This window comes from Aricia agestis, chromosome 1, assembly GCF_905147365.1.
Source record: "Aricia agestis chromosome 1, ilAriAges1.1, whole genome shotgun sequence".
In the NCBI taxonomy this organism is placed as follows: domain Eukaryota; kingdom Metazoa; phylum Arthropoda; class Insecta; order Lepidoptera; family Lycaenidae; genus Aricia; species Aricia agestis.
Window position 1 is genome coordinate 3821570 of NC_056406.1, and position 27952 is coordinate 3849521.

A 27952-nucleotide genomic window follows, 5' to 3' on the forward strand; every position below is an offset into this window, starting at 1 on the left:
TTAGGAAATCAGTAGTTACCACGATTTTTAGTTTTTGAGGTTATGTTCAATAAAACAACGAAATTAGTGGACTTACGACAAAATTAGTATTTTTTGGATGTGGGCAAACTTGGTTAAAGTATGTCTTATATTGTAAATAAACAGCTCCGACGCTGCGGGCATCTGCGGTAATGCAATGCCAATGCCCTATCGCCCTTGCGTAACAAATTATAGGCACTTAATAAATTTGCACCCTCTATATTTTTTATAGATATATTATAACAACTGGCTTCAATTAATTATTAGTCGACGGAGCCCCGCTCGCGGGGCTCCTCATTCTGGGTGGTTCACAAAAAATAACCACGATGGCTAAGGCGGGAGCTCAGCTGCGCTACGCTCCCGCCTTAGCCATCTAACCTTACCCAACCAAGTCGTATTGGGCCAGCACGGAGTTGTCATTCCGCTATAATTAATTGCTAAAATAAATTACCTAAGAATTGTATACTGTTCTTATATTTATGACACTTAAATACATTTTACAACAAATTACGCGTAAAACAAAACCACAGCATAGCAATATGACATATCCCTACAGTAGTGAAACGAATGTACTTGCGCAGAGCAACGGAGGGGTGCCCGCGGGGAAGCGGGCGGCGCGGGCCCGCGTACACAAACTCGCGGAGTTTGTGTACCTGCGCCCACAGGGGTGACGTTGGCGCGTTGTCACAGTATAGCAATATTAGTCCCTACAGTAACGAAACGCCTTTGATGTCGCACGATGCCGCCACCGATGACAGGTACCGAGCAGATATGCCAGGGTTGCCATGAAACGGGAAATAAAATAAAAATAAAATATTGTGCTTGTAATGCTAATGTTATCATTTAATCTGTTTAATCAGCGTGTTCTATTTACATAATATGTCGTACTGCCAGATATTTACGTGAAACTTTATTTTTAGATGATTTTAGTTCTCTATTTAAAAATTTAATTAACCCACCAAGCCATCGGTGAGCGAGACACAATAGAATTTACATACAGATATAGTTCTCCTCCATCTACCCTCCATATTTCAAACGTCATTTTTAGGTCAAATTTAGTTCTCTTCCCCGCATTGGGGGCGCTGATTCCGCTTCAAATAGGCACAAAAACAAGCAGTCATTTCAAAATTCAAAGGATTTCGTCAGTCCAGCGTACTTGTATAATGGAGGTCAGTGGACAAGCGTCATGCTTAGTTCTAGTGAAGCGTCATGTTTACAGATGACGACGATCGTAGACTTAGGGTAAAATAGCTCTGAACGATCTGTATCGTAACTAACATCGGACAGATTCATTCGCATCTATCGCAAACGACGTGCAGGATTCTTTTGACGTGACATAGATGAATTGCTTTTTTACTTTGTAAGTCCCTTAAAATACATTTTAAAGTACCGAAGTGAAAACAGAGTAGCGTCACCATCTTTAGAAAGAATTAAAAGAAATCTTTTGCTGGAATCGGTCCCATATTATTGCCTAGATAGTCCGGGTTCCGTAGGGCGTAGAATTTTTTTTTTATTACTATCAAGCTAATTTTGTGTGAGTAGCTTCGTTTTAATAAGACGAACAACATTTTTATCTGCGAAAAATCTCGAAAGTGGTAGCTTACAGAAAGGATTTCATACTTTGATTTGATGGTTCTTAAATATGGATTGTTCTATTTGTAGGACAACGTTACTCTTAAATTATATAACTTAATAACCTATCAATATACAAAAAATCTGCTGGCTAGGGTACCGTTTCAGGGTTCCGTAGTCAACCAAGTTTTGTTAATTCAAGAACCCTAAAACCCCAAAAAAACAATAATATTAGCATATTATATTCTTTATTGCATATTATAATAAAATGTGGGAAGAAAAATCTCGAATATTCCGATGATTCCGTTTTGGTCCCTGTTCATTCACTTCTGGATAAAAAAAACGAAACTTTAATTAATATTATGATGATTAATATATAATGGTTATACACGAAATATTTTTATTATATTTCTAAGTAAATTATTTTATATTGCACGGTTTATGTGCACCGATATTATGTGTATGTTTGTTGCATTCCTGAGAAATAATTATAGTAGTGCTCGGGCCTTAGTAAATGGTATAATCTACGTTTTTTATAGTAATGAAAACTTAAATATATTTTAGGAAAATTCGTTTCCATATTGTAGCATCATTTTCTGAATAAGAGCGTTGTAGGAGAAGAGACAATAAGGAGTATCTCAGATATTCCGTAAGCAGATTAATGGAATATTACCGTTTCGTCCACAAACAGATCTCTTGTTCCAATCGAGAACTGAACCCCGACGTAGTTCCCGTACCCGTCGCAAGGCATGTCGGAACCCGTGCGACACCTCTCGCGGGCACAGTCTAGAACGCCGACAATTTTAAATTAAAGATATCATGAGGAGGCAAAATCACCTGATGATAAGCGGTTATGACCGCCCATGAATACCCGCTATAATAAAGAAATTTCAGAATACACGAATTATCTATTTAACCCCCAAATCAGTGTTTGCTAATTTTATTAACTCAAAATACAATATGAGAGTGAAGTCAACAGTTTTTCGGAAGCCGTAAGAGGGAACTGGTCAAGACCCATTCGGGCCAAAACACTGCTTTTCATACAATTAATTAATGTACATTTTTCAATCGAAATGGGGCTAAATCATAACAGAGAGCGGAATAACAAACTGGAGTAGGCCAGAGCCCATTGCATTGTTAACTGTAGTCAGTCGTATATTGATGAGTTACGATGACAATGAACACACAAACTTCAAACAGGTACCACATAGTACAGAAAAAACAATTTGCTAATAGTTCTCGATAGTTTCAGTTTCTACAGAAATTTCATAAAAAAGATAATTCCTGAAAATCATTAATATCATAAAGAAAGGTAATTAAACGCGAAGAGCGTTAATAAAACCATATATTATTAACCGACTTCCAAAAAGGAGGAGATTTTTTAATACCTGGTTTAATTAACCAAATTGTTACGGGTAAAGATAAAGGCATAAATGCTAAACATTCTAAAAATAATTTTCGCACTTGGTTAACCGGTCAAAGGTACGTATTGGATTTTTTCCTAGTAAGTACCTTTTTTATAATATTAACGTACCTAGCTAGCTAAAAGCCGAGCTTTGTGAGGGCTCGCGTCGTCACACCTTGAATGACTGGTGATAACTCAAACTCAATTTTTTTTATTCAGAATAAATTTTTACAAATATTCTCTGAAAGTCTACATGATGCCTACCTCTGGTTAACACATCTACATATAAATAAAAATTACTATGTTAAAGCACAAATCAATAGGCGTGATAGTTTCCCGTGAAGTGTTTGTGGGATATATACTCACTAATGTTAATTATTTTTAACATAAAACTTTATGTTAAAAATAAAAGAAAGATGGTAAGTACTTACCGCAATTCATGTTTGACACCTCGGCGCGGGGCACCTTGATTCCCTCCACAAACGTCCCGTCCTCCAACGCACAGTAGCAGACGAACCGGCGACACTAAAAAAATTCAACTTTACTTTTGGAGTCTGCTTTAGAATTTTAATGTATAATCCGATTATTTATGTTTGACTAAATATTATGTTCTACTGTGTCGAACTTGTGGTCATTTTTTTAATATCATGTAAATAATGTTTAATTTTAGCACAAATCCGTCTGCTTTGTCCCTTATTTATTTGATATTTGGGTAAAAACGAACATAATATTGTTGCTGGGATATTCCTCAATTAAGGAACCCTAATGTATCAAACCAGCTGACTTCGCGCTCCTGCAACTTTCCCATCGACGGTGGCCAGCGAGTTTTTCGCCTGGTGCCGGAATTTAATGGCAATCCAAATATTCTTACGCGATTTATTTAAATACGTGATCAATTAGTAGTTAAGTATGCCAGTCAAGAGCCTGGAAATGAATTTTCTATCCTTTGCTTATTAAATGGAATTTTAAATAAAATAACCGGTTCCGTAGCGAACACCATACATTCGAACGGAATCCCAGATAGTTGGCTAGGAATTAAAAATTTACTCATTAATAACTTTTCCGACCAAAGAGACGAAACAGCTCTTTATAGTGATCTCTCTTTAGCTACTCAGGGGAACAGGTCATCCCAAGAATTTTATGACCATTGTCAAAATTTATTCAGCACTTGAATGACATATGTTTCATTACACGAAGGACTTCAGACTACTATAGAAGCTAAACGTGACTTATACAAAAAGGTTACTATGCAGGCATAATTATGTACGTGGTCTTAAGGAACCACTGAGGTCCCGCATACGTTGCATGCGACCGCCTACAATTGAAAAAGCCCTCGAATATGTGCAGGAAGAACTTAACACTATGTATATGCATAATAGGTTTGACCCAAATTTAAATTGAATTTAAAATTTCTTCTACACCACACACATCTACTCAACGCCCCAACTTTGCTCATCAGAATTTTATATAAGTACCTAGTAATAACAGTAATTTCCCAATGCCGTTAGGACAAAGACCTTGTGGGATATGTTGTGGGCTACAAAGGAAGATCTTCCGACCGAGCGAGGTGTTATGCTCGGCCAGGCCGGAGCCCACGTGACACATTTCAGCTGTCGTATATATACCGACGCGCTTAGAAAACTTCGATAGCGCGATGTAGGAATGTTAGGCGAATTGTGGGTACCGCCACATCACTCCCCCCCCCCCCCCGAAGACCGGAGATCGAATCTTGAAGTCTTGTCGCTTGAGTCGCCAGTGCCAGAGAGTTTCAGTGAGTCGGAACTGTTGCAGTGAGTCCCAGTGAGTCGGAACTGCAAGCTGCTGCACGGGATCCAGTGAGTCGGATAGCTGCCGTGCGGGGCCGATGCTACGTGCTGACCAGGAGAGATGTGCTCTGCTTGCTGACCGGTCGGTGTAGTGAGAAAGCCCGATGATGCCGATGCGGAGTCACCCAGGCCGCGGTACATTGCGGCTAGTGGACGAGGTACCCGATGAGGCGATGCTGGCTGGCGCGGACCGCGATGCGGAGAGTCGGGGAGTGATGATGATGAAGGAGGCGTGTTCTGTCGAGGGTCACCTATGTGGGATATGTTGCGGGCTACAAAGGAAGATCTTCCGACCGAGCGAGGTGTTATGCTCGGCCAGGCCGGAGCCCACGTGATACATTTCAGCTGTCGTATATATACCGACGCGCTTAGAAAACTTCGATAGCGCGATGTAGGAATGTTAGGCGAATTGTGGGTACCGCCACAACCTTTTACGCAGAATTCACAGCCTTTTAAATTTAATATCTCTGGGGTATGTCCACAAGAGTTATTAAATCAGTAATTGACATCATTGCCCCGCACTTAGCTTTAGTCTTCAACAATGGTGTGTTCCCTAACCTAATGAAGCATAGCAAGGTGATGCCTCTCTTCAAAGCTGGGACTAAGTCTGACCCAGCCAACTACAGACCAATATCTATTTTGCCAACTTTTAGTAAAATATTTGAAAAAATAATTCTAAATCAATTACTAGTTCACTTTAACTGTAATAATTTGCTACATAACAATCAATTTGGCTTTACTAAAGGTAGGTCCATAACAGATGCAGGCATCAGTCTTCTATGTAGTATATTTGAAGCTTGGGAGGGATCGCAGAATGCACTCGGTATCTTCTGCGACCTATCCAAAGCATTTGATTGTGTCGAACATGCTACATTAATCAGAAATTGTATCATTATGGTATAAAGGACACGGCCCTAAAACTGTTAAGTTCTTACCTTGCAAATAGAACGCAAAGAGTAGAAGTTAATTCTAAAAGGTCTAATGGTAGTAAAATAAAGCTAGGTGTTCCACGAGGATCTATTTTAGGTCCCTTTCTTGTTCTCATTTACATAAATGACCAACCTTATCTAGTTAAAGATAAGCGACAACAATATAATTACGACGAGGTAAATAGTGCTCTCTCAAAAAATGGTTTAATGCTAATAATTTATTATTAAATTCTAATAAAACAAAATGTTTAAAATTTAGTTTGCCAAATGTTAGGCAAGTGCAAACCAATGTACTATTAAATGATGAGAAAATTAAATTAGTGGACACCACTGTTTTCCTAGGTATAACTTGAGACAGTAAATTACAGTGGAGTCCGGCAAATCTGGCGGATAGGCTTAGTTCAGCAGCATATGCTGTTAAAAAATTTTAAAAAATCTGATGTAGAAACAGCGCGACGTGTTTACTTTAGTTACTTTCACAGCATTATGTCCTATGGAATCCTTCTATGGGGAAATGCTGCGGACATTAATGCAATATTCGTGCTGCAGAAGCGAGCGATACGTTCTATTTATAAGATGTCATCGTGTGAATCCTTAAGAGAAAAGTTTAAGGAAATAAATATTCTGACCGTCGCAACTCAATACGTCTTGGATAATGTACTGTATGTCAGAAAGAACTTAAATAATTTTTAAAAGAATAGCGACAATCATTGTTTTAACACTAGGAACAAGAACAAATTTGAAATACCAGTAATCAGACTTAGCAAAGTCAGCAAATCTTTTAAAGGCCAGTGTATACGCAGGTATACGCGTGGTTCTTACAGGCTACTAGAATATTTTTTATAATTCCTGTTGTAAATAGCTCTAAGACATAATATTGTTACAGTTCGACAAGGCTTTAAATGAACGTGGTGAGAGCCCCCTCTCGCGCGTTGTTTTCATACAAAGGCGTCATTTTTGACAGTTCTTCTTTACCAGCAGCGCGCATTGACATATTCATTTAACACCTTGGTGCACTATATATGTTCAAATTGTTATTTTCCATCTTTTCAATAAAAGATGGCCCCGTGCGAGTTCTTACGCCGGTTCTTCTCGCCGGGTTAGTTCCCGAACCGGTGCAGTGGTAGTGTAAAAAATTACTCTGAATAAAAAATATTTTGATTTTGATTTGATTTGAATAATCAGCATCAGCACAGGCAACCCACACAAAGACAGAGGATGTTCAGTGCACCACCACCGAATTATAATCCACGTAGTCGTATGTTTAGGATTCAACCGAAAAATAATTTTTCACATAGGCCTATTCAGAATTTAGCTCGCAGCCTTAGCCTATGAGTGGCGTTAGCCACTATGTTACACGACAATTACCACCTACACAGCACAAATAAACAGGACATAATTGGTATAAGCAGGGAAACCCTCCTTCGACAAATTATTTTAAAAGCAGGGAAATTAATTTTAATGGCTGTATGACTGACCCGACTGAAGACTACAATGACTATGATCCTAGTTATTATAATAATGAGTATATTGTAGAATATCAATGTGACCCTGAATATGAAAATCAAGGTCAACCATCCACTACAAAATAATGTTGAGAATACATCATGTGATCAGGATTTTAAGAAAATTTCAAAATCGAAATTCGACCTTTTTTTTTCAACGACATTAGGACTACTACCTATATTTTGTAAAAAATATTGACTTCATCATAGTTTTTTTCAATTCTTGTCTCTGGGACTCAGCTGATCTCAGACTGGCCGTTTAAGCATTGTCTAATAGTATCTAAAATGAAATAAAAAAACAATTATACATTTTCAATTTGTCAACTTTTGTCAGCAGACTTAAGCCATAAATAAAAGAGTATAATTCGTATGTATAGGCTTGTCACTCAAAAATCTGTCATTTTTCCTAGTAGTAGTGTCGTAGTGTGTGTAACGTTTTATTTGTTAAAAATGTATATGATAAAAGCATAATTTTTAAATAATATTAGCTCGATGCACACCTTCACCATATAAACTATAACTGTGCGAAATTTCATGCACCTACGTTTCCCCATTTTTCGTAAAAAGGGTTACAAAGTTTTTCTCTCACGTATTAATTATTAAATATAGATTCAGTAGTTAGGGCTGTTTTACGAACTTGCAACAACGTCTAGTAAGTAAATGCATAAAAATTAAACTTTATTACCTGCACTGGAGCATACAGCCAAAGCGGCGTGCACTGTGGAGCGTCGTAGTGCAGGTGACCGTCTTTGCCGTACTTCTTTATGAAATACTTCACCTCCTCTCTGCATGGCTCTGCAAATTATACTCCAATGAATCCCACAAACTATCAACCTGTAGATGAACTTACTCAACGGATTTAAGAACTGTTTTAGCAATAAATTAAGAGATTTTATTTAATAATAGGTTTACTTACCATAAACACTATTTTCAGCAGCACGCCTGCCGCTGGCTAAAATACCCAGCCTGTGTATATCCTGACATACACCATCACGGCATACCAAACCATCATCACAGCCCGGATCTAGAAATTCTTCCTCCACCTTTAATATATTTATAAAGCTTGTGAAATTAGTCTTATATACGAAGTTACACGATCAGTTTTTCATCAATCTTGTAACAATCAAGACTGATGGTAAATTAAGACGATATGATACGATGTTACACGATCAATCCGGGCTGTCAGTTTACTATCAATCTGGCATTTCGGTTGAGCTTAACAGTTTCAAGAAGCAGACGTGTTTTGCAGAATGGATAAAAAAGGCTTGCGTCGCTATTATCATAGCTTTAACAGCAAAAAAACGTGTTGAAAGGAAACGATGGGCTAAGCAGCTGTAGCTTCTTAAAAGAGATTTATAGAGTAATTTAAATTGAATAAACGAAATCAGGACAGGGAGGAAGAAGATTATGAGAACTACTTTCATATGAAAAATGCATGCTATGAACATTTATCAGCCATGACTAATAAATGTTCATAGCATGCATTTTTCATGAATTTTACCGAGATTGATGAAAATTAACAAAATATTTAAAAATCCGTCAATGCGATCCATCAGTCCATCAATCCCTGAGTTATACGATCAGTTTTCCTTCAATCTTTACAAGATTGATAGATCAGATTGATGAAATACTGATCGTATAACCTACGTCGGGGTAGCTGCCACCTAATTTAACAGTTGCTTATGTCTACCGTATCATGAAGTCCAAACAGCGTGTCGAGGCATATAAATTCATACAAAATGTTTTTGTATATTTTGTGCCTCATTGTTTTGATTAAACTTTATTTGCTAAAATAAAATGATACCTCTATTTCCTTGCTCCCATTGACTTTATGAACGGTTTTTTTCAACTCAGCGCATTTTTGATTCAATTCTGGAATTAGTGATAACTTCTTTAAGTAGGATTTGTTATTAAGACGTTCATTACATCTGTACAATATATTTTGATTTTAACAAACTTAGTGTGAATGTACTAAGTGTCTTTTAGGGTATCCGCTATAGCCCATAAGAAGGTAAGTTAGGTTAGGTTAACCTATAGACAATATTTTTGAAGGAAATCGTACAGTAAATAAACGTATAGAAACATATTTACGGAAGTAGGCACTGCATTTTCCACAGCAATTGCACTGGGTCTTATCGGGACGAAATGATCCGAGCACACAATCTTGCTCCTTGACAAAACTGTCCTGGCATACAAATCCCCTACATGAGATCGGACAGTCCGGTACATCAACTATGGACTCGAAACGATAGATATGCCGCCTGAAATAGAAATTAACTCAACCTGACGAAGCTTTTAAAAGACATGGTAAAATCGTAAACTGATACAAAAAAACATTTGAATATTGACAAATTAAAGGATAATAAAATAAAAGTAATAAAATTACTCACCTATACAATGTTTCATTTGGTAAAGAAGTTGTTGAAGCAGGTACGCCTGAACGAGTATAATAATGGTTAGATTATAATATATAATTTTATACCTGTTACGCTCAAAGATCGAAAACGTTCACTGAGCGAAAAAATCGCTCACAACGCGTTGTGGACATGGTGTCACAGCCACGACGCGAAATTCATGTCGTGGCTGACATGCTATTCGACCATTGAATTCTGAGCATTTAAAAACAGCCACGACGCGTTCTGAGCATTTATTGTAAGTTTTTAATTATATCACGACGGACGGGTGCAAAGACGTATTGAAATATCAATTTTATTAATTTATTTTCTGTTTCCGATAGTGAATTTTAATGTTAGCGCTAATAATGACGAAGTGTTTTATGAAAAATTACGTGAATTTGTGGAAACAAGCACCGATCGAAGTTTTCTTATGACTGCAGAAAAATATGAAATGTTACTATTTATATCTTTTTGTTCCAATAAAGAAAATAAAATAAATATGTAAGTATATGAAACAAAACAGTCTCAGCTTCTTAAAAAGAACTACGAGTCTCTGTCTTCGAAGCAGTATCGACGTCTTATTCGATATGATGTGTTAAAGATTGGTGAAGAACTGTTTGATATTTTAGAAAAAGCACATTCTAACATCGGTCACAAACGGACTAGAGGTATGTTATTTTTGTTCAAAATTATATTTTTGTTAACTTAAGCACAGAAAATGTCTCATTGGTACACGCCTCTACCCGGGTTCGAACCTGCACCCTCTGCGAACCAAAGGTTTTACCCATTAGGCCACGGACGCTGGAACATACGAGGGCTTTATTAATAATAATATTATCTATAATATATCTATGGACGCTTCACACCAGGGATGTTGCGAATATTCGCATCCGCATCCGTAAATGCGGAGCATCCGCGCAAATTTAGACATCTGCATCTGCATCCGCATTAGATAAATGCGGATTTTCATGCGGAAGCGAATGTCATACGAATTGCGACAAGAAAGAAAAGGGGCGGGATTGATTTACGAACTTCTGCGTAAGTCGAAACCACCTTGACTCGGAAAAACGGCAATTTTACTATTTATTAAATACTAGAGTCTGGCTAAAGAAAGCGTGTCCTGGAGTTTCCTTATAAGTTTTTTTTTTTTTTTATATCTATGGACGCTTCACACCACGTCGTGTGTTTGACAAAAGAATAATATGGCAATATTATTCTTTTGTCAAACACACGTCAACGGTCATAGTCTATGTTTGTCGTTGTCTTTATTTTGTAGGTACTGCTAATTGATTTTCTAAAATAATTTCTCTAATATGGGTAAAACAATAAGAAGTAACGCGCGAAAGCTGCTACATACTATGATTAGTAAGTTCAAAGAAAAACAAAAGGAGAAAAAAATTGTTTTCCAAGAAAAACAACAATATTTAGATACGATATCGGGTTTTTTAGGTTTGACTTTATAATTTTGATCCTTGAGCTGATTTTTTAAATATATTTACGATAGTATGATGATAACTTTTCTTATGTTAATAGATACACTTGAAGATGTTCAAGGTCTCTTCGAAATTAAAAGCGTTGTTGAAAGGTTAAAGAATCTTGAGAAAAAATCTTTAATAGAAACTCAGACTAAGTACTTAGAAGAAATATCTTCACTAACTGGTATGTATCTGCGTTGGCTAAAAGTGTAATTATTTATTTGTTAATTTCACAAATTATTGTTACATATATACAAATATTGGGCTACATCATTAAATATTACATATTATTTTATACTTGGTTTTGCAGGTGTTGGTGTCACGACACTAAAAAAAATAAAAAAAGAAGGATCTGTGAATGAAGAGATGTGGAGCACTCCAGGGAAAAAACGTCCACATAAAAGTTCAGTGTCGGACTTAGAGAGCTTTGATATTGATGCAATACGAAATAAAATCAATGAGCTTTATGTTGTGAGAAAGGAAGTCCCTACATTGAGAACCTTGTTAGAAGACTTACGTTCTAGTATTAATTTTAGTAGATGCAGAGAAACTCTGCGTAAAATATTAATATCCAATGGGTATGAATTTAAGAAAAATAAAAATGTACGAACAGTTCTTGTTGAACGTTTTGATATTGCTGCTTGGAGGCATCGCTATCTTCGAGAAATTTCTGCTAAGCGAGCAGAAGGAAAACCTATCATATATTTAGATGAAACATATATACACAAAAATTGTAAGCCAAAAATGTCATGGCAAGGTCCGACAACAAGGGGTGCCCAGCAACCAAGCCCACTGGAAAATATATCTTCAGGGAAAAGATATATTATAGTACATGCTGGTTCTGAAACAGGATTTGTACCAAATGCACTATTAGTATTTAGTACCAAATCAAGGTTGACAGATTATCACCATGATATGAATGCTGAAAAATGGTTAAAAGAAAAATTAATACCTAATTTAAAAGATCCCAGTCTCATTGTGATGGATAATGCAAGCTATCACACTGTACAGCAGAATAAATTTCCTACAATACAAACGAGAAAAGCTGAAATACAAGAGTGGCTCAATTCCAATGGAATAAATTATGAAGATTACCTAACAAAATCCGAATTGTTATGTTTAGTTAACAAACATAAGCCCGAACCCGTGTATGTAGCTGACGAATTTTTGAAACAATATGGCCATGAGGTACTGAGACTACCACCATACCACTGTGATCTCAACCCAATCGAGCTAATATGGAGCTCAGCTAAGCATATCGCACCCCTAGATGAAAACGTCACTAACTCAAAATATACTTATACTGAGTTAGTGCCGTTTTCGAAATCCCGGCATGAATACCTACGCGGAGGTAAAACTCCCATATCGCTACTTCGACCGTTGTCGAAAAATGGCGCGAAACTTTGCTTTACTTGAATGACCTTACGCGGGATGGCGCGAATCATACTCCGCCATTTTTAGTTGTCACCCGGCTGTCGCGAGAGAAAGACGGTTACATAGTGGCGTATTTTGAGTTACTGGAGTTTATGTGAAATTAATAAGGTAAGTTTCATATTTTATTTCGAGTTAATTGAGTTTTGCTGATATTTTATTGATAAATAAAAAGGTATATTTTGATTTGCGGTGGTTTTGTTGATATTATGTCACGTTTTGTTTATACATTATTTCGAGTTACTCTAGTTTACATGACAGAAAATATGAATTCTGACTTACAATGGTTTACCTGAATGTATCTTTTTATTTATTTATTTTTTAATTTGCTCAATGAAATAGTAATTTATTAATTAAATAGCATTTTATAATCTCAAATTAAATCTAGATTTTTATTCGCTTTTCATTTTCATAATCATTACGGGTTGATAATTACGATTTTTAACTTGCTTGAGTTTACTTGATGGATTCTTTGGTAAGAGAAAACACCAGACAGGTGTTTTCCCTTACCAAAGAATCACTGAAGGTCAGATGGCAATCGCTTTACTGTGATTATTAGACTCGCCAATTCCTGGGATCATAGTCGAATATTCAATATAGGAACTATAATAACATACTGAACTCTGCACTTCCAAAGTGAAGGCTTAGGGATGAAACCGGGATATTTGCTAAGATGAGAGGAGAGACTTGATTTTTTTAATGATAAAGTTATTTTTTATTTTAGGAAAATGAGAAGCCGGGGGCAAGTAATGTTGGATCTCGTCAATGCAGAAATACAAATTCCTGATCAGCCTGCAACTCAATCCTCTGGTATGGAGATAGTTGAAAGTGTAGAGAGTCTAGAGGAGCCTGCAATACCCCTTGAGGGATTAAGGTCAGTTTCATCGCCGCAGTTTCTCGACGGGGAGTCAACTAATAGTGACGAACGACGACGAGTTCCTAAACGAAAATATACCGTATCACCCGTCCACAGCGGCGACGGGAGCGATTTTGACGACTCGGACATAGACCCAAACTACCAAAATCCTGTACCGAAACGAAAAATAATTTTCTCCCCTTTGCGTAAGTCTCCTACTACTCCCCCATTACCACGACCTCGCTCTCTGTCATCATCGTCTACCAGTTCGAGTTCATCGAGCAGTTCAAGCAGCAGCTCTAGCAGCAGCTCCAGCAGCAGCTCCAGCAGCAGTTCAAGCAGTAATAATAATACTTTAAATAATAATACCGAAGAAAATTTAGCACAGGAAATAGTACAGGGTAAGAAAAAACTGCGGAAGCCAGAAACATGGAAAGCTAACGTAGTCAAAGCTCTTAAAAATTCGGGTAAGGCGTATAAATCCCGTGGTAAACTGAAAAAAGATATTCCCGCTCGCAAAATGCGACCACCTTGCGGAGAAAAATGTCGTTTCAAATGCAGTACAACACTCGATACAACTACTCGTCAAAAGCTTTTTGATGCATTCTGGGGATTAGGTGACCTTCAACGTCAAAGAGAGTACATTGTGCGACATTCTCATGAAATCAAGCCTAAATATCGATACACAAGCACAAATAACTACCGAGCTCTAAATACGGCCTTCTATTTTGAAGAAAATAACTCGCGCGTTCGTGTCTGTAAGAGCTTTTTTAAGGCAACTCTTGACTTGGGAGATCAAGCAATTAAAACAGCATTAGTTAAAAAGACGGAAACTGGTTTCATAGAGGAAGAAAAAAGAGGGAAACATAAAAACCATCCTACGTTAGACCCTGCAGTTAAAGAGAGTGTTGTTAATTTCATCAACTCTATTCCTCGTGTAGAATCGCACTATCTAAGAGCTCAAACTACACGGGAATACATTCAAAGCGACAGGTCATTAGCAGATATTTACCGAGATTATAAGGATTTACGGCAAGCAAGTAACTTACCATTTGCTTCTGAATCAACATTCCAGCGGATATTCAACTTTCAGTTTAACATTGGATTTTTTAGTCCAAAAAAAGATTTATGTGACTTGTGTGAGAGTTATAAAAATGCAAACGCCGATGAAAAATTAAAACTGCAACAAAGCTATGAACAGCATCTACTTGAGAAGGACATGGCGCGACGTGAGAAGGAAAAAGATAAACAAGAAACAGGTGCTATAGTAGCTGTTTATGATTTACAAGCTGTTTTGCAGCTTCCGAAGGGCCAAGTATCGTTGTTTTTTTATAAATCTAGGATAAATTGTTTCAATTTTACAATAAGTGATTTGTATGCAAAGAATGTAGACTGTTTTTTTTGGAATGAGACTGAAGGAAAGCGTGGTGCGGTAGAAATAGGAAGCTGCGTTTTATCCTTCATAGAAATGCAGTTAGATAAGCAGCCTAGTGGGGACATAGATCTGATTTTTTATTCAGATAACTGCTGCGGGCAACAAAAAAACAAATATCTGTTAACTGCTTATGCTTATGCTGTTTTTAATATGAGAGTGAAATCGATCACCCACAAGTTTTTAATTAGAGGTCATTCCCAAAATGAAGGGGATAATGTTCACAGTGTAATAGAAAAACAAGTGAAAAGGTACATCAAATCCGGTCCAATTTATACACCGTTACAGTATATTACATTGATACGAACTGCTAAAAAATCTGGACCAGCTTATAAAGTGCATGAAATGACCTATGACCGCTTTTATGACTTGAAAACTTTACAAGAAGCTTGGGGATCAAATTTTAATATGGATGAAAATAGCAATCAAGTAAAATGGCAGGAAATTAAAGTCCTCAAAGTTGAAAAGGATAGTCCCATGTCATTTTTCTATAAAACATCTTATTCAGATACTGAATTTAAAAAGTGCTGGGTAAATAAGAGGAAGACCAGACGTACAGGAGTAGTATCTACATCTGATATTCCATCAAGTTTGAGTAGAGCATACACACATAAGATTCCTTTGTCGGATGCCAAAAAGAAAGATATTAAAGAACTCGTGGACAAAAATGTCATTCCAAAGTCTTTTTATGATATTTTTTACAAGAATATTTTGTGATTTTTTTAATGTTTTGTACTTACTCAACTGAACTGATTTTTTTTATTGTTGTCTAGTTTAAGAACTAAGTGCCATTCACTAACGTATGTCTATTAGTAGTAAGTAGCTATTGACCAATGATTTTAACTGTGATTTGAAACTATGGGTATTATTGATAATTCTGTAAGCGATAGCTTAAAAAAAAGAGACTGGTTTATAATTATTGTATAGAGTAAAATAAAAGATAAAGAGAAGAGTTTATTGATTTAATATGGATTATTTTGTCTAAGATAAAAATGTTTATTCCGGTTGTGATTATTATTTAAATTCCATAATATCGTTGTTAATTACATAATAAAAATTATATTTTGTTACACAGAATAGTCTGTGTAACAAAACCTATGCTTTTAATAGCAACTGTGATTATAAAAGTTATAAATATTATAATAATTTCCTAGTAAGTGCTGTCTAGTTGAATATAGGTCACTAAAACAGTGATTTTTTTCCATGTTTTCTTGTTGTAAAGTAAAATAAACAACCATTTTCATTTGATTACATACCTAATTGTTTTATTTCAATTCTTAATCTTGTTTGACTTATGATAAAAACGCAGTTTTCAACTTTACGTGAGTTTTGAACACCAACAATGGGTCGTATATCTTTAAGGTGCAAAGTAATGCAACTCATTTTTATTTCAGATAAAGTAAGGTAATTCTAAATATGACACTAAAAAGTTTCTTATTACCTAAAGAAAACTATATTAACTAAAAAAATAATATTTTTTCAACTTTTGTAAGAATAGCATTCAAAATTGGTCATTAAATAGGCTTTCAAACATATGAATATCATGTTTGTATTATTAGTTTCTCAATATCCCTAAAAAATATTCCGAAATCAGTTTTAAGTCATTTCTAAAAAAAAAGGTTTTTTGATTTGCCAGAGTTTTCATCTAGGGGTGCGATATGGTGGCAAAAAAGAACATTAATCTGTCAGCAAAAGAAACAGAAACATTGATAAAAACCTCGTTTGGGAGGATATCTGCAGAAGATTGGAAAACTATGACGAACCATGTAATAAATGTAGAAAAAAAATACAAAAAAGAGATCACATAACAGAAGAAGTTTTGGAAAAATTCATTATAAGTGTAAGTGATCATGACTCCACTGATACAGAAGAATCTTTCGAGGTTGAATTTTTGGACTCTGATTTTAATTTATTATAACATATTAAACACATAAATATATTATACACAATAACATATTATAACATTTATTCCGAAAGTAAACCGTTTCGAAGTTTCGAGTGAACTAACGTTATTTTTAAATAGCTTATAAAAATAACGTTAGCTCATTCGAAACTTCAAAACTGTTTTCTTTTGGAACAGACTCTACAAATTAATTGTAAACACAAAAATACACAAGTATCAAAACATTTTTCTCCTATTATAGTGATACTATATAAAGATTTTTTGAATTTCCCGCTTTTTCTCAGGTCACGCTTTCGTTAGCCAGACTCTAGACGTTCCGCGCGGCTTCGCCGTGCTTAAATATTTGACAGACAAGTTATTTCACAAAAAAAAGCCTATGATCCTTCACGTCTACTTCTTATCTGTGCCAAATAACAGAAAAAATGCTCCAGTTGTTCGTGTGATAAGCCCTTTCAAATAATTTCCCCCATTTTTTCCACATTTTTCTCTATTTCTTCGCTCCTATAAGTCTTAGTGTAATAAAATATAGCATATAGCCTTCCTCGATAAATGGGCTATCTAACACTGATTTTTTTTTTTAAATCGGACCAGTAATTTCTTAGATTAGCGCGTTAAAACAAACAAACAAACTCTTCCGCTTTTTAATATTAAGTATAGATAATGCTCCTATTTTTAACTTCAAGTAAGTTTTAATTTAAAAAAAAACGATGTTAAAAATAGGTTTGAGAATGTTTTAGATTCACAATACGGTTTAAAAAAACCGTGGATAATTAGGAAAATTAAGAATTTTTTACCACCGCGCCGTATAGAATTATGCCATTAATCATTACGCTATTGATAATTTAAACTTCATAGATATCAGTTATGATTATGACAGATCATCGTCCGTTGGGCCCTATATAAAATATAAATATAGTATAGTATATTTATATTTTATATAGGATCCGAAACATCCGCATCCGCGGATGTGAGCCCCTTAAAATCCCCATCCGCAACATCCCTGCTTCACACCACGTCAGCCACCCGTGCTAAGTACCTGAAGGACTTGTGTTACAGACAACTAAGATATATTTAATACTTTAATACTATACATATATTTAAGATTTTTAATATATGATACACATATTTAATACACAGAATAGTTTACGCGCAAATAACAAAAGTAAATTTTTCCGGGACAAAAAGTATCCCTTATCCTTTCCAGAGACTCAAAGTATCTACATACCGAAATTCATCAAAATCGACTAACTAGTCTACGTGCATATCATAAAAGTATAATGTGCGGGAACAATAAATGCTCAGAACGCGTCGTGGCCTTTTTCATTAGGGAATTTCGCGTCGTGGCTGTTTTTAAATGCTCAGAACGCGTCATGGCTTTTCTCGATTACCACAACGCGTTGTGGTCGAATAGCATGTTAGCCACGACACGAATTTCGATACGTGGTATTTCTGTGATTACCAGAACGCGTCGTGGCCGTTTTCATTAAGGCCACAACGCATTGTGAGCTATTTTTTCGCTCAGTGAGCGTTTTCGGTCTTTGCGCGTAACATATCTACAAAATTGTATCACAATATTTAAATAATAATTTAATTGTCATTTACGGGTTTTATGGTTACAATAACCATACATGCAATTGGCATATGTGGTGATATTAAGGTTATAGCCACAAGACCAATTTTTTCAATTGATGGGTTAACTCACATCTTCTGAAGATGGTGTCACAGCGAAGAGCTCTGAGCTCCTGTTCGGGGTGATCCAAGTAAGGGTTACATCCCGCTCGAAAATCTACAATCAAAAATTATTTTTCCAAAAAAGCTTAAAACCTGGCTATTGCAATAGACTGTTTTGGAAAAATATTAATGGAACCGAACTCATAAAGCTACTTAGCTGCTTAATAGTGAGTAGTGTCCAATAAGGAATTCCATTGGTTCATTTAAATTTTAAGCAGATCCTAGTTTCAGTTGCCCTGGGTAAATTTTATGCTGTCTATTTGTCAAATACGAGGGAGAGAGATAACTACAAAATATTTAAGTTGAAAAATTGCAGCATAGACGCTTATCGAATGAGGAGACGACGTTTACTTGGGACGGAAAATGATTAACGCAAACGATGAGACAAAATAAAAACTAATAACAAAAAGAGAAAAAATGAAACACCGGTGGAGATCAAAAATAGATCGTCGGCGATGAGAACTTATATATGTATTAAAAAGATTACGTAAGGAACGTCAGGAAGATCGTGACCATCGCTTTTCTTCGATTCGTGGGCGACCATCTACCAAAACCCAAGAAGCGCGTGAGAAGAATCTACAATGACAATAGAGACTACGAGCATGCTTTGCAGTGTTGAGGAATTAGTGCCCCCTTAGAAATTGATAGTTGCTGATTTAAATAATGCAGATTCAGTTACCGAAGGAGATCAGCCAAAATTAAAAAAAAACACCACCGCTGAATTTAGAACGAGAGCGTGGACTCGAAGAGCTGGCCTGGTAATTTCTTTTCCCGGATGGTAAAAACGGACTTCATGAAGCAAGAAATATTCCTATTACCCCGTTAGATTACTTTCAGAGCCGAATAATGTCTAATGACGTTTCCATCGAAATGATTACTTATTTTATGCTCTGTCAGTTGTTGAGTATCATCGAGCAAAGTTAAGTATTTCTGTATCATGTAGAATTACGTTAAGCTCAGGGCGAACTAACTTCACAGAGGCTTGTAAATAATATTCACCTGACAATGAGAAATATAAGAGGTTCGGCATCATACTGGAGAAAATGTTGTTCGGAACTGATAGCAATGGTAAGAACTTTAGGGACGTCGTGGTTTTAACTTTCGCATGCAATTATTTGCATTGGCCCGATATAAAGCGCTTCTTATTGCAGATAATCGAGACATTAATGAACTTGACCAAATTACATTTGAAATGAAACTACATAGTTCAAAAATATCAGTGCGCGTAAACGCGTTGATGAATTATGTACCATCGGGGAAATTATATAATATAAATTATAATTTATCTATGGACGCTTCACACTACGTCAGTCTGGCCCCGTGCTAAGTACCTGAGCGTAACTCACACAGTCACGTGACATTGATGATGATGATGAATTTAATTTGCATAGTAGTAGGTATATGCTTTCAGTTCTTAAAACAGCGCCCTAGCCCCCAAACTTGTATCTATAAGGAGTTCGGAGTTCTGTTCAGCACCTAGAACTATGGTATAGCTTGGTGCAATATATTACTTTTGGTAACATATGCCTAGAATACTTCATACAAAAGCAAAATCGGCACATGTTACCATTTCAATTTTGAGGAGTTCCTTTGATTACTAATTATGGATCCCATTACAAAATTTCTACTTAGCGTTATGGTTAATGGATATTAACCATAAAGCCGGTCGGAAAGGGTACCTCTTACGCGATAGAAAGAGAGTGCAGATGTAGGCAAACATAATTGTAGGCACCTAGCACTGCGCGGTTGGAATTTGAACTTTATAGTATCGTATCATGAGTTGTTATTTTTTTAAACGGGTTTCATGAGTGGGAATTCTGTTGGTACTACTAATATATATTCTGTGACTCGGATGGGATTGAGTTAACGCGACCAAATTACTTAGGTCCGCCATCTGCCTAGGAATCAACCTCTCTTACATTTCAATAATTCGTTAAATAAGTACCAATTGTAGATGTCGGCAGAAGCTCATCTGTGTCGAAACTATACTCGTCGGCCTCACACGACTGATCCAACTCTGCAAGTTTAAAAAAGATAAAAGCTACGTACGGTAGATAGAAATTTCTTCTACGTGAAGAGATAAGAGGAAAGCATCTAAAAGCGTTGATTTTGTTTAATAAACTTTAATATATAATTTTCGAAAAACCAGTTTAAATCAAGCAATGATGTAGGTATGTTTTGTAAGTTTTAGCTGAATATAACCAATTCAGTACTAAAGTTTAGTTAAAGTAAAATATATCTTGTTCTCAAAACGATAAGATTTATTATACTCGTAACCTCACATACCTCGTCATATCCCACCGCCATATAAATTACTAATAAAATACACTTACCAAAGGTTTTTTAAAATCGGAATAGGGCATAAGATCTTACCTCTGTAATACACACAGTCATCACAGCACTGACACTGGTTGTACTCAGCAGCGAAGAATTTAGTCCTCCATTTACCGTACTTTTGATCGCAGTAAGTCTGATACTCCGAAGGAAGAACTCTACGCTCTCTGAAGTCATGGATAAGATAATTATTTTCTTCCTATTTATAAAGTAACTAGGGGATCGAGCTTGGGTTTACCCATTCCAAAAAACCGGAGAAAACCCGGGTTTTGAGGATCGCAAAAAACCCGGGTGTCAATTTTGATACGCGGGTAATTCGAGCTTTTCGAGTTTTTTGAATAAATTAGAAATGCATAACAGTATACTGGCATGTACGGAGCATTGCGGAACTCGCATCTGTGATGTACAAGCGCTCTTAGGAAATTTCAGTTCTAGAATTTCAGCTCGACAACAGGGACATTTTGTTTTAAACGATGACGATTTACCTCTATCTGTAATAGGTGAAAGCCCGTAGCCACGTAGTAGAGATTTTAATGGCGACACTGATTCTACTGACAATGACGACGATAGTGCTAAATTTAATAATGAATCTTTGCCTCAGGATTGTTTTAGTTCACAGTCAATTGAATACCAGAACCAGGATCTCCTATCGAAAGTACGAGTATGTAGTGGATCAAATTTTAAGAACTCGCCAACAAAAAACGATGAAGTTCTTCAAAAGCATGTCTTATCATATATTGGACAGAAGTACTCCTTAATTTTAGATGGGAAAACCCGCTGGAGTAGCATTTCTGATATTTAAGGCCGGTTTATAAAATTAAAAACTTTGTATTAAAAAAGCTTTGTTTTAATTAAAAACAGATACAATAAAAACTAACGAGGAAACTGGGAAAAATAAATAATAATAGCTCCCACACCGGTTTCGGTGACGGTGGTCGATTTCATTGAAACTAGGAGTAATTTTATAGTGCCCAAGTGTATGCACAGTACACAAGAGCACTCTCTATTCCTTTACTCTCATAACCCAGTGGGACGGAAGACCGACACGACTGGCGAGAGATCAGGCGCAGGACCGACTTTTTACATGCCCATCCGACGCATGGATCATCTCACTTGTCAGACAATCAGGTGATCAGCCTGCATTGTCCTAACCAAACTTGGAAATAACATGTTTCCAACGCGGGATTCGAACCCACGACCTCCGGAGTCGAGAGCGACGCTCTAACCACTAGACCCCGGAGGCGGGAAAAATAAAGATAAGTACATAAAATACTAGACGTGATAAATACTGTTGTCGAGAGGCTTTGTCAGCGATAATGTTTCCTTTAAAGCATAAAAAAAGTAATCGAAATGTTCACACATTTAAGCAAAGAATCGCAACTGCACTGCATAAACGATACCTTAAAAGGCTGACTACCAAAAGCACCTACTGCAGCACTTCACCAACCCGGAGGAAGACTTTCAAAATGTCCACAAAGAAAACGTAACAGTTTTTATCGGCTTGCAGGCGATGAAATGCTACACGATATTGTAAACATCATCGATCGTATCGCTGAAGCAGTGTTGTAAAAGTTACCGATTTATCGGTTGATCTCCCGATTTTGGCAAACAAATACCGATAAAACGGTTTTAGGGTATAATCTCCCGATTTACTCAATTTTAGAACATTAAACTTAATTTATACTCATTTTGTAGTTTGTAACACCAAATTTAACATTTCAATACAACTGTGCATAAATGGTTATTCCCCAAGGGGCAAGGCATTAGATTGGCCTTTCAATAAACAAGCAAATTTAGGCTGTAATTCATACTCACTAAAGTTGAATATTATTGTAGGGGAATATATTTTTGAAATACGTCGATATGAATGCGACAGGTTTCAAATTTTCATTTTTCAATTTTTCATTTTCTTATCATTCGTCCGATACGCAACTTCCCATATTGTATTAACGCAAATCAAATGTCTAGTTCAGACCCAGACAGTGATTTTCCAACCATTAGTAGTGGTACGTTCGGAACAAAAAGAAAAAGATATACAGTACGGTACAAAAATATAAAAAAGAGTGGGAAACACGCCCGGAGTTTGCTGAGTGGTTACAGGCAAGCAGTAATATTAAAGATGCAAACTACGCCTATTGTCTAAGCTGCAAGAGGGAGATTTATCTCCTTGCATCTTAGACAATTGCTATTGCAGCTTAGAAAACAGCTCAGTGTGTTGAAATTAGCAAGTCCTACAAGGACTTGCTAATTTCAACACACTGATGACAACTTTAACAAATGAAGGGAAACTTAACAAAGACACAGATTTTAAGAAATAAAGGAAAACTTAACTCATGTCAAGCTAAAGGGACCCATTCACGGCAGGCCGCCTTATGCAGGATTGTGAATGGTGTTGCAGCAATAATTAAAATCGATTTAGCACTTTTGATTTATATATTCATTATTACTACCCGAGGCCCGCATTGGTCGGTACCGCCGCAAAAGCTACGTCTCGCAATTTTTTAAATATATGTTATAATAATTTATAATTTATCTTCGAAAATATTCATTTACTTAAATCATATGCTGTAAAGGGCCATATAGATCTATATTAAATCAACAATGTATTTAAAGTGTTTAATTGAATAAGGATTGATGCCGTATTGGTTAAAATCGCTTCAAAAAATTACCCATTATTTGTCGTTAAAAGTAAATGACAAAAAACTGTTATTGTGGGATATCCCATCTATTAAAGAAAACCGCATCAAAATCCGTTGCGTAGTTTTAAAGATTAAAGGGAACATAGGGACACGAGGGGAAAAAAGCGACTTTGTTTTATATAATACTAGCTGTTGCCCGCGACTTCGTCCGCGTGGACTTCAGTTTATAGCGCGCGGTGTCAATAAAATTGGTGTCAAAAGCTTTTTAAAACCCTGGTACCCCTTAAATCAAAATACCCAAAACAGCCGTGTAGTGTGCACATAATTAGATTTTTTTTTAATTAAACTTTTTTATACCTTTTAAAGCTTATTTAGCTTTACACTACTTAGCTGCATAATGCATTACACAACTTTAGCTTTGCCCAATAGCCAATACCCATAGGCCATTAAACTATTTAGTACTTATTATTGGTAGACTGTTGTTTCTGATTTCTATGTTGGTACGTGAGTTATTTAATAACATGTATAACAATCGAAAGAATCGAAATCTTAAATCGACATGGTACCACCTCTTATAGAAATACATATGAGCAAGCGATAGCGCGATCTAGGCGACTCTTGGCGCCATCTGTTCCAGTTTTTGGAACTAACTTAATTTGAACAAATTTACGCATAAACACCCCCTTACAACCCCTTTTTCCAGTAAGAAGTAGCCTATGTCCTTTCTCAGACTTTAGACTATCTGTGTACAAAATTTCATTACAATCGGTTCAGTAGTTTTGGCGCTGTTGTTTTTGAATTTGATATCTAATCTAAGTTGGTAGGTGAGTTCTTAGTTAATAACATGTATAACAATCGAAAAAATCGAAAATCCATGCTTGTCATGGTATCACTTCTTATAGAAATACGCATGAGCAAGCAATAGCGCGATCTAGGGGACTCTTGGCGCCATCTATTTTGAGTTTTTGGAACTAACTTAATTTGACCAAATTTACGCATTTTCACCCCCTGACAACCCCCTCTTCCAGTTAAAAAGTAGCATATGTCCTTTCTCAGGCTTTAGACTATCTGTGAACAAAATTTCATTACAATCGATTCAGTACTTTTGGCGTGAAAGCGAGACAGACAGACAGACAGACAGAGATACTTTCGCATTTATAATATTAGTATAGAACGTGTATAACAATCGAAAGAATCGAAAAACCTTGCTTGACATGGTATCACTTCTTATAGAAATACGCATGAGCAAGCAATAGCGCGATCTAGGGGACTCTTGGCGCCATCTATTTTGAGTTTTTGGAACTAACTTAATTTGACCAAATTTACGCATTTTCACCCCCTTACAACCCCCTTTTCCATTTAAAAAGTAGCCTATGTCCTTTCTCAGGCTTTAGGCTATCTGTGTACAAAATTTCATTACAATCGATTCAGTAGTTTTGGCGTGAAAGCGAGACAGACAGACAGACAGACAGAGATACTTTCGCATTTATAATATTAGTATAGATGTAGTGATAATCAGCTTGCAAGTTGCTACATATATTATATTAATCTGTGTTTTAATCACTACGTGGTTAATATTGGATAACACGGGCTTAGTGGAGTTTATCGAAATATATAAAGAAAATCGCTGTTTGTGGGTCCAAAAATCCCCAGCCTATACGACATAATACGGCACTACAAAATTTATTTCCATACATATTATAGAGATTAATTTTTTTATACAGATTATATTTTATTTTTATTTTAGATTATAATTTATAGATATTTATATTGGATTTTCAGGGTGCTACGGGGCTCGAATCGTTTGCGAGTGGCAAGTGGCAACTTGCAACGGCGGCGAGGCGCAAGAGGGGCAAACGCGCCGATCCCATTAAGGGTCCCTGAAAATACTTGCATAGGACTTCAATCTGTATATGTATGGAAATTTAACTGATTTAGTGCGGATACACGGCAGCGGTGCCATATGTGTTTTTGACGTGTGGCGTATGACACGTGAGCCGTGTCATTTTAAACACGATAATTGTTTCTCCCTCAAATTACACTTTAGAATTTTCTACTCTGAACAAAACCATCTTAATTTTCCACGTAGAACATGCCTATATGCTTCGTTTAGTTACGTACTCATACTTAGAAGCCCTGATATTGAATTTTGCAAGTATTTCACATCCCTAGATGGACGGCAAAGCAGGATAATGTGTGAGCTATGTCCATTTCGCAGCATTTCGCAGGATAGTGAATGGGCCACTTAAGCCTTTTGAAAGTTGATCAGAATGCCTATCAGACGACCACCTTAATAGCCCCTCTACACGACGGACCATCGCTGGCCCATCAAATGGCTATGCAGTGGTTGTAACGCATCTACACGATGGCCAGGTTCAGTTGTGATCTAGACGTCATTCAAGATGGACGTGGAAGCATTAGCCGCTGCGGCAATATCTATACAGCACGTACCGTTATTTTATTAATGTGCACAAAAATCTAGTTACTGAAAGGAAATATCACGCTTTCTCCCCAGTATATTTCAAAACATTTTATTACTTAATTATGAGACCACGACGTCACAACAAATTGACATACGACGTCCTCACTTTACCGCGTTCGGACACATACTGTGTCCGCCATAGCTGGCCCATTCCTTTTGAAGTGCGGCCGAAAAACGAACATCGACGCCTTTCTACGACCATCGCTCGCGCCATCAGCCATCTGACACCAATTATAAGTCCTCCACACGCCCAAATGCCCATCATAGTGGACCATCACCATGCCCCATCGTGTAGAGGCGCTTTAATAAGTATTATGAGTGTAAAAATTATTGAGATACTCTTTATCTATAGTAAAATAGCTTTCTTTTAGAATGGCGGTCAACGACAACAGAGTAATATCTCTCGCTTGTCTACGAATATTTAAAAACTATTCCACCAACCAGTGTACAGCTGAAACGTAAGTAATTGACATCTTATTCAGTATTTATAATTCCATTAAATATTTTAAATTAAGTTTAGCATTAAATACTGATTGTTACAAAACCAGTAATTATTATTTTGAACAATGAAAATAAAACTTTGAGATTAGAAAGTACTTTTTTAAATCTTTTGCTTTGAACTACACAGGTAAAATATTGTGGCTTTGTTGATTTTTGTATTGTAATTTGTAACCCGAAAAAGCTCGAAAAATCGGGGCATCCGATTTTCATAACCCCGAAAACCCGTGTTTTGAAAATTGGGTCCGGTTTTCGATGCCCTTAAAGTAACAGAAAGCGATCGATGCCAAATATTCACGAACTTACTTGCAGGAATCCCGAAAAAGCTCACATTCTGTAAAATTCGTTAAGCGTGGACATTGAGGACATTGTTGAAAATCTAAAAAGAATTGAAATAAAGGTGATTGCATTATAAGACAATATAATACTTTATAGTTTGTAAATAATGGCCTTCTTTGGGCAAGGGTGGCAGGATAGGCTGCTAAGTATTAAGCACGTTATGGGAACGCTCAATCAAACGTAGATGATAAGTTGGCATGCTCCATTGAAGTTAGTAAACTTTTTGTAAAAGACATTAAAATCTTGCCAATTCCTCTTATATGCCTCACAAAATAATTAAGCATGTACCAGGTACCTATGGTGCTTCTACAGATTGGCCTGATGAGTCTTCGAGAAGGAATATGTAGTTTACTATCACGACGTTTGATTGTCTTGCATTTATCATAGTTAATGTTCGTCTCTTTCTTTCTAACCAAAGACAAGATCTCCGTCTCCCTCCAAAATTCAGTTGTATCATTATTCTGTCCCATTAGAATGTTGAATGGTATAAACTGGAAATGGTAAAAAATAAATCTTAGCAATACAGTGTTTGTACTCTGCTCAATGTCTGAGGATGATGATGTAATGTAAAGAATCACAACAAAAGATAATCTATTCTACGGAATTCTATTAAGACCTACGAATAATAAAAATTAAGACCATATTATTGTTTAACTAGATGAAGCCCGCAACTCCGTTGCGCCAAAAACTCGTTTAACGCGCGGGAACCGTACACTTTTCCGGGACAAAAAGTATCCTATGTCCTTTCCCGGGACTCAAAGTATCTCCATGCCAAATTTCAGCAAAATCAGTTCAGCGGTTTGGGCGTGAAGAGGTAACAGACAGACAGACAGACAGACACACTTTCGCATTTATAATATTAATATGGATGTGACTTAGTCCAAAACGAAAGGAGAAATTATTCAAATAAAATATGTTTGATGTTCATACTGTATAACTGTTTTGAAACTCCAAAATTGAATCTTTTTTATGTTCAAGACTTAGTATGGGAATATTGCTACTTGTTTCTGCATATTTTGCGGTAAACACGATCAAATTGAACACAAAAATCTTCAAATTCATTCTACAGGACATTTTACAAGACCAAGACTTGTAAAATGTCACAACTTTTCTTATGTCAGAGTATTTTTTCTTTAGAGGGCTTACGTTAGAAGAAGTACTTATTAAGATATTTCTAGAGT

General features: G+C 36.3%; 1 protein-coding gene across 3 annotated transcripts; it reads right to left on the reverse strand.

Annotated features, from left to right (window-relative positions):
• Positions 1-1853: 1853 nt before the first annotated feature.
• Positions 1854-27836, reverse strand: LOC121730127. Of its 3 annotated transcripts, XM_042119008.1 has the most exons (14): positions 27702-27836; positions 27067-27262; positions 26739-26811; positions 20853-20980; positions 20425-20496; positions 18451-18534; positions 9646-9691; positions 9347-9516; positions 9060-9127; positions 8172-8298; positions 7941-8050; positions 3427-3520; positions 2264-2376; positions 1854-1919 (listed from the first exon to the last, which is right to left on the reverse strand). In XM_042119008.1, exons 1-14 carry the CDS (start codon positions 27831-27833, stop codon positions 1914-1916), a joined length of 1419 nt encoding a protein of 472 aa, XP_041974942.1. In that variant the 5' UTR covers positions 27834-27836; the 3' UTR covers positions 1854-1913. The 3 variants fall into 3 exon arrangements, with proteins under 3 accessions (XP_041974942.1, XP_041974951.1, XP_041974960.1); XM_042119017.1 differs by lacking the exon at positions 20425-20496; XM_042119026.1 differs by lacking the exons at positions 20425-20496; positions 20853-20980; positions 26739-26811.
• Between the last annotated feature and the right edge of the window lie 116 nt (positions 27837-27952).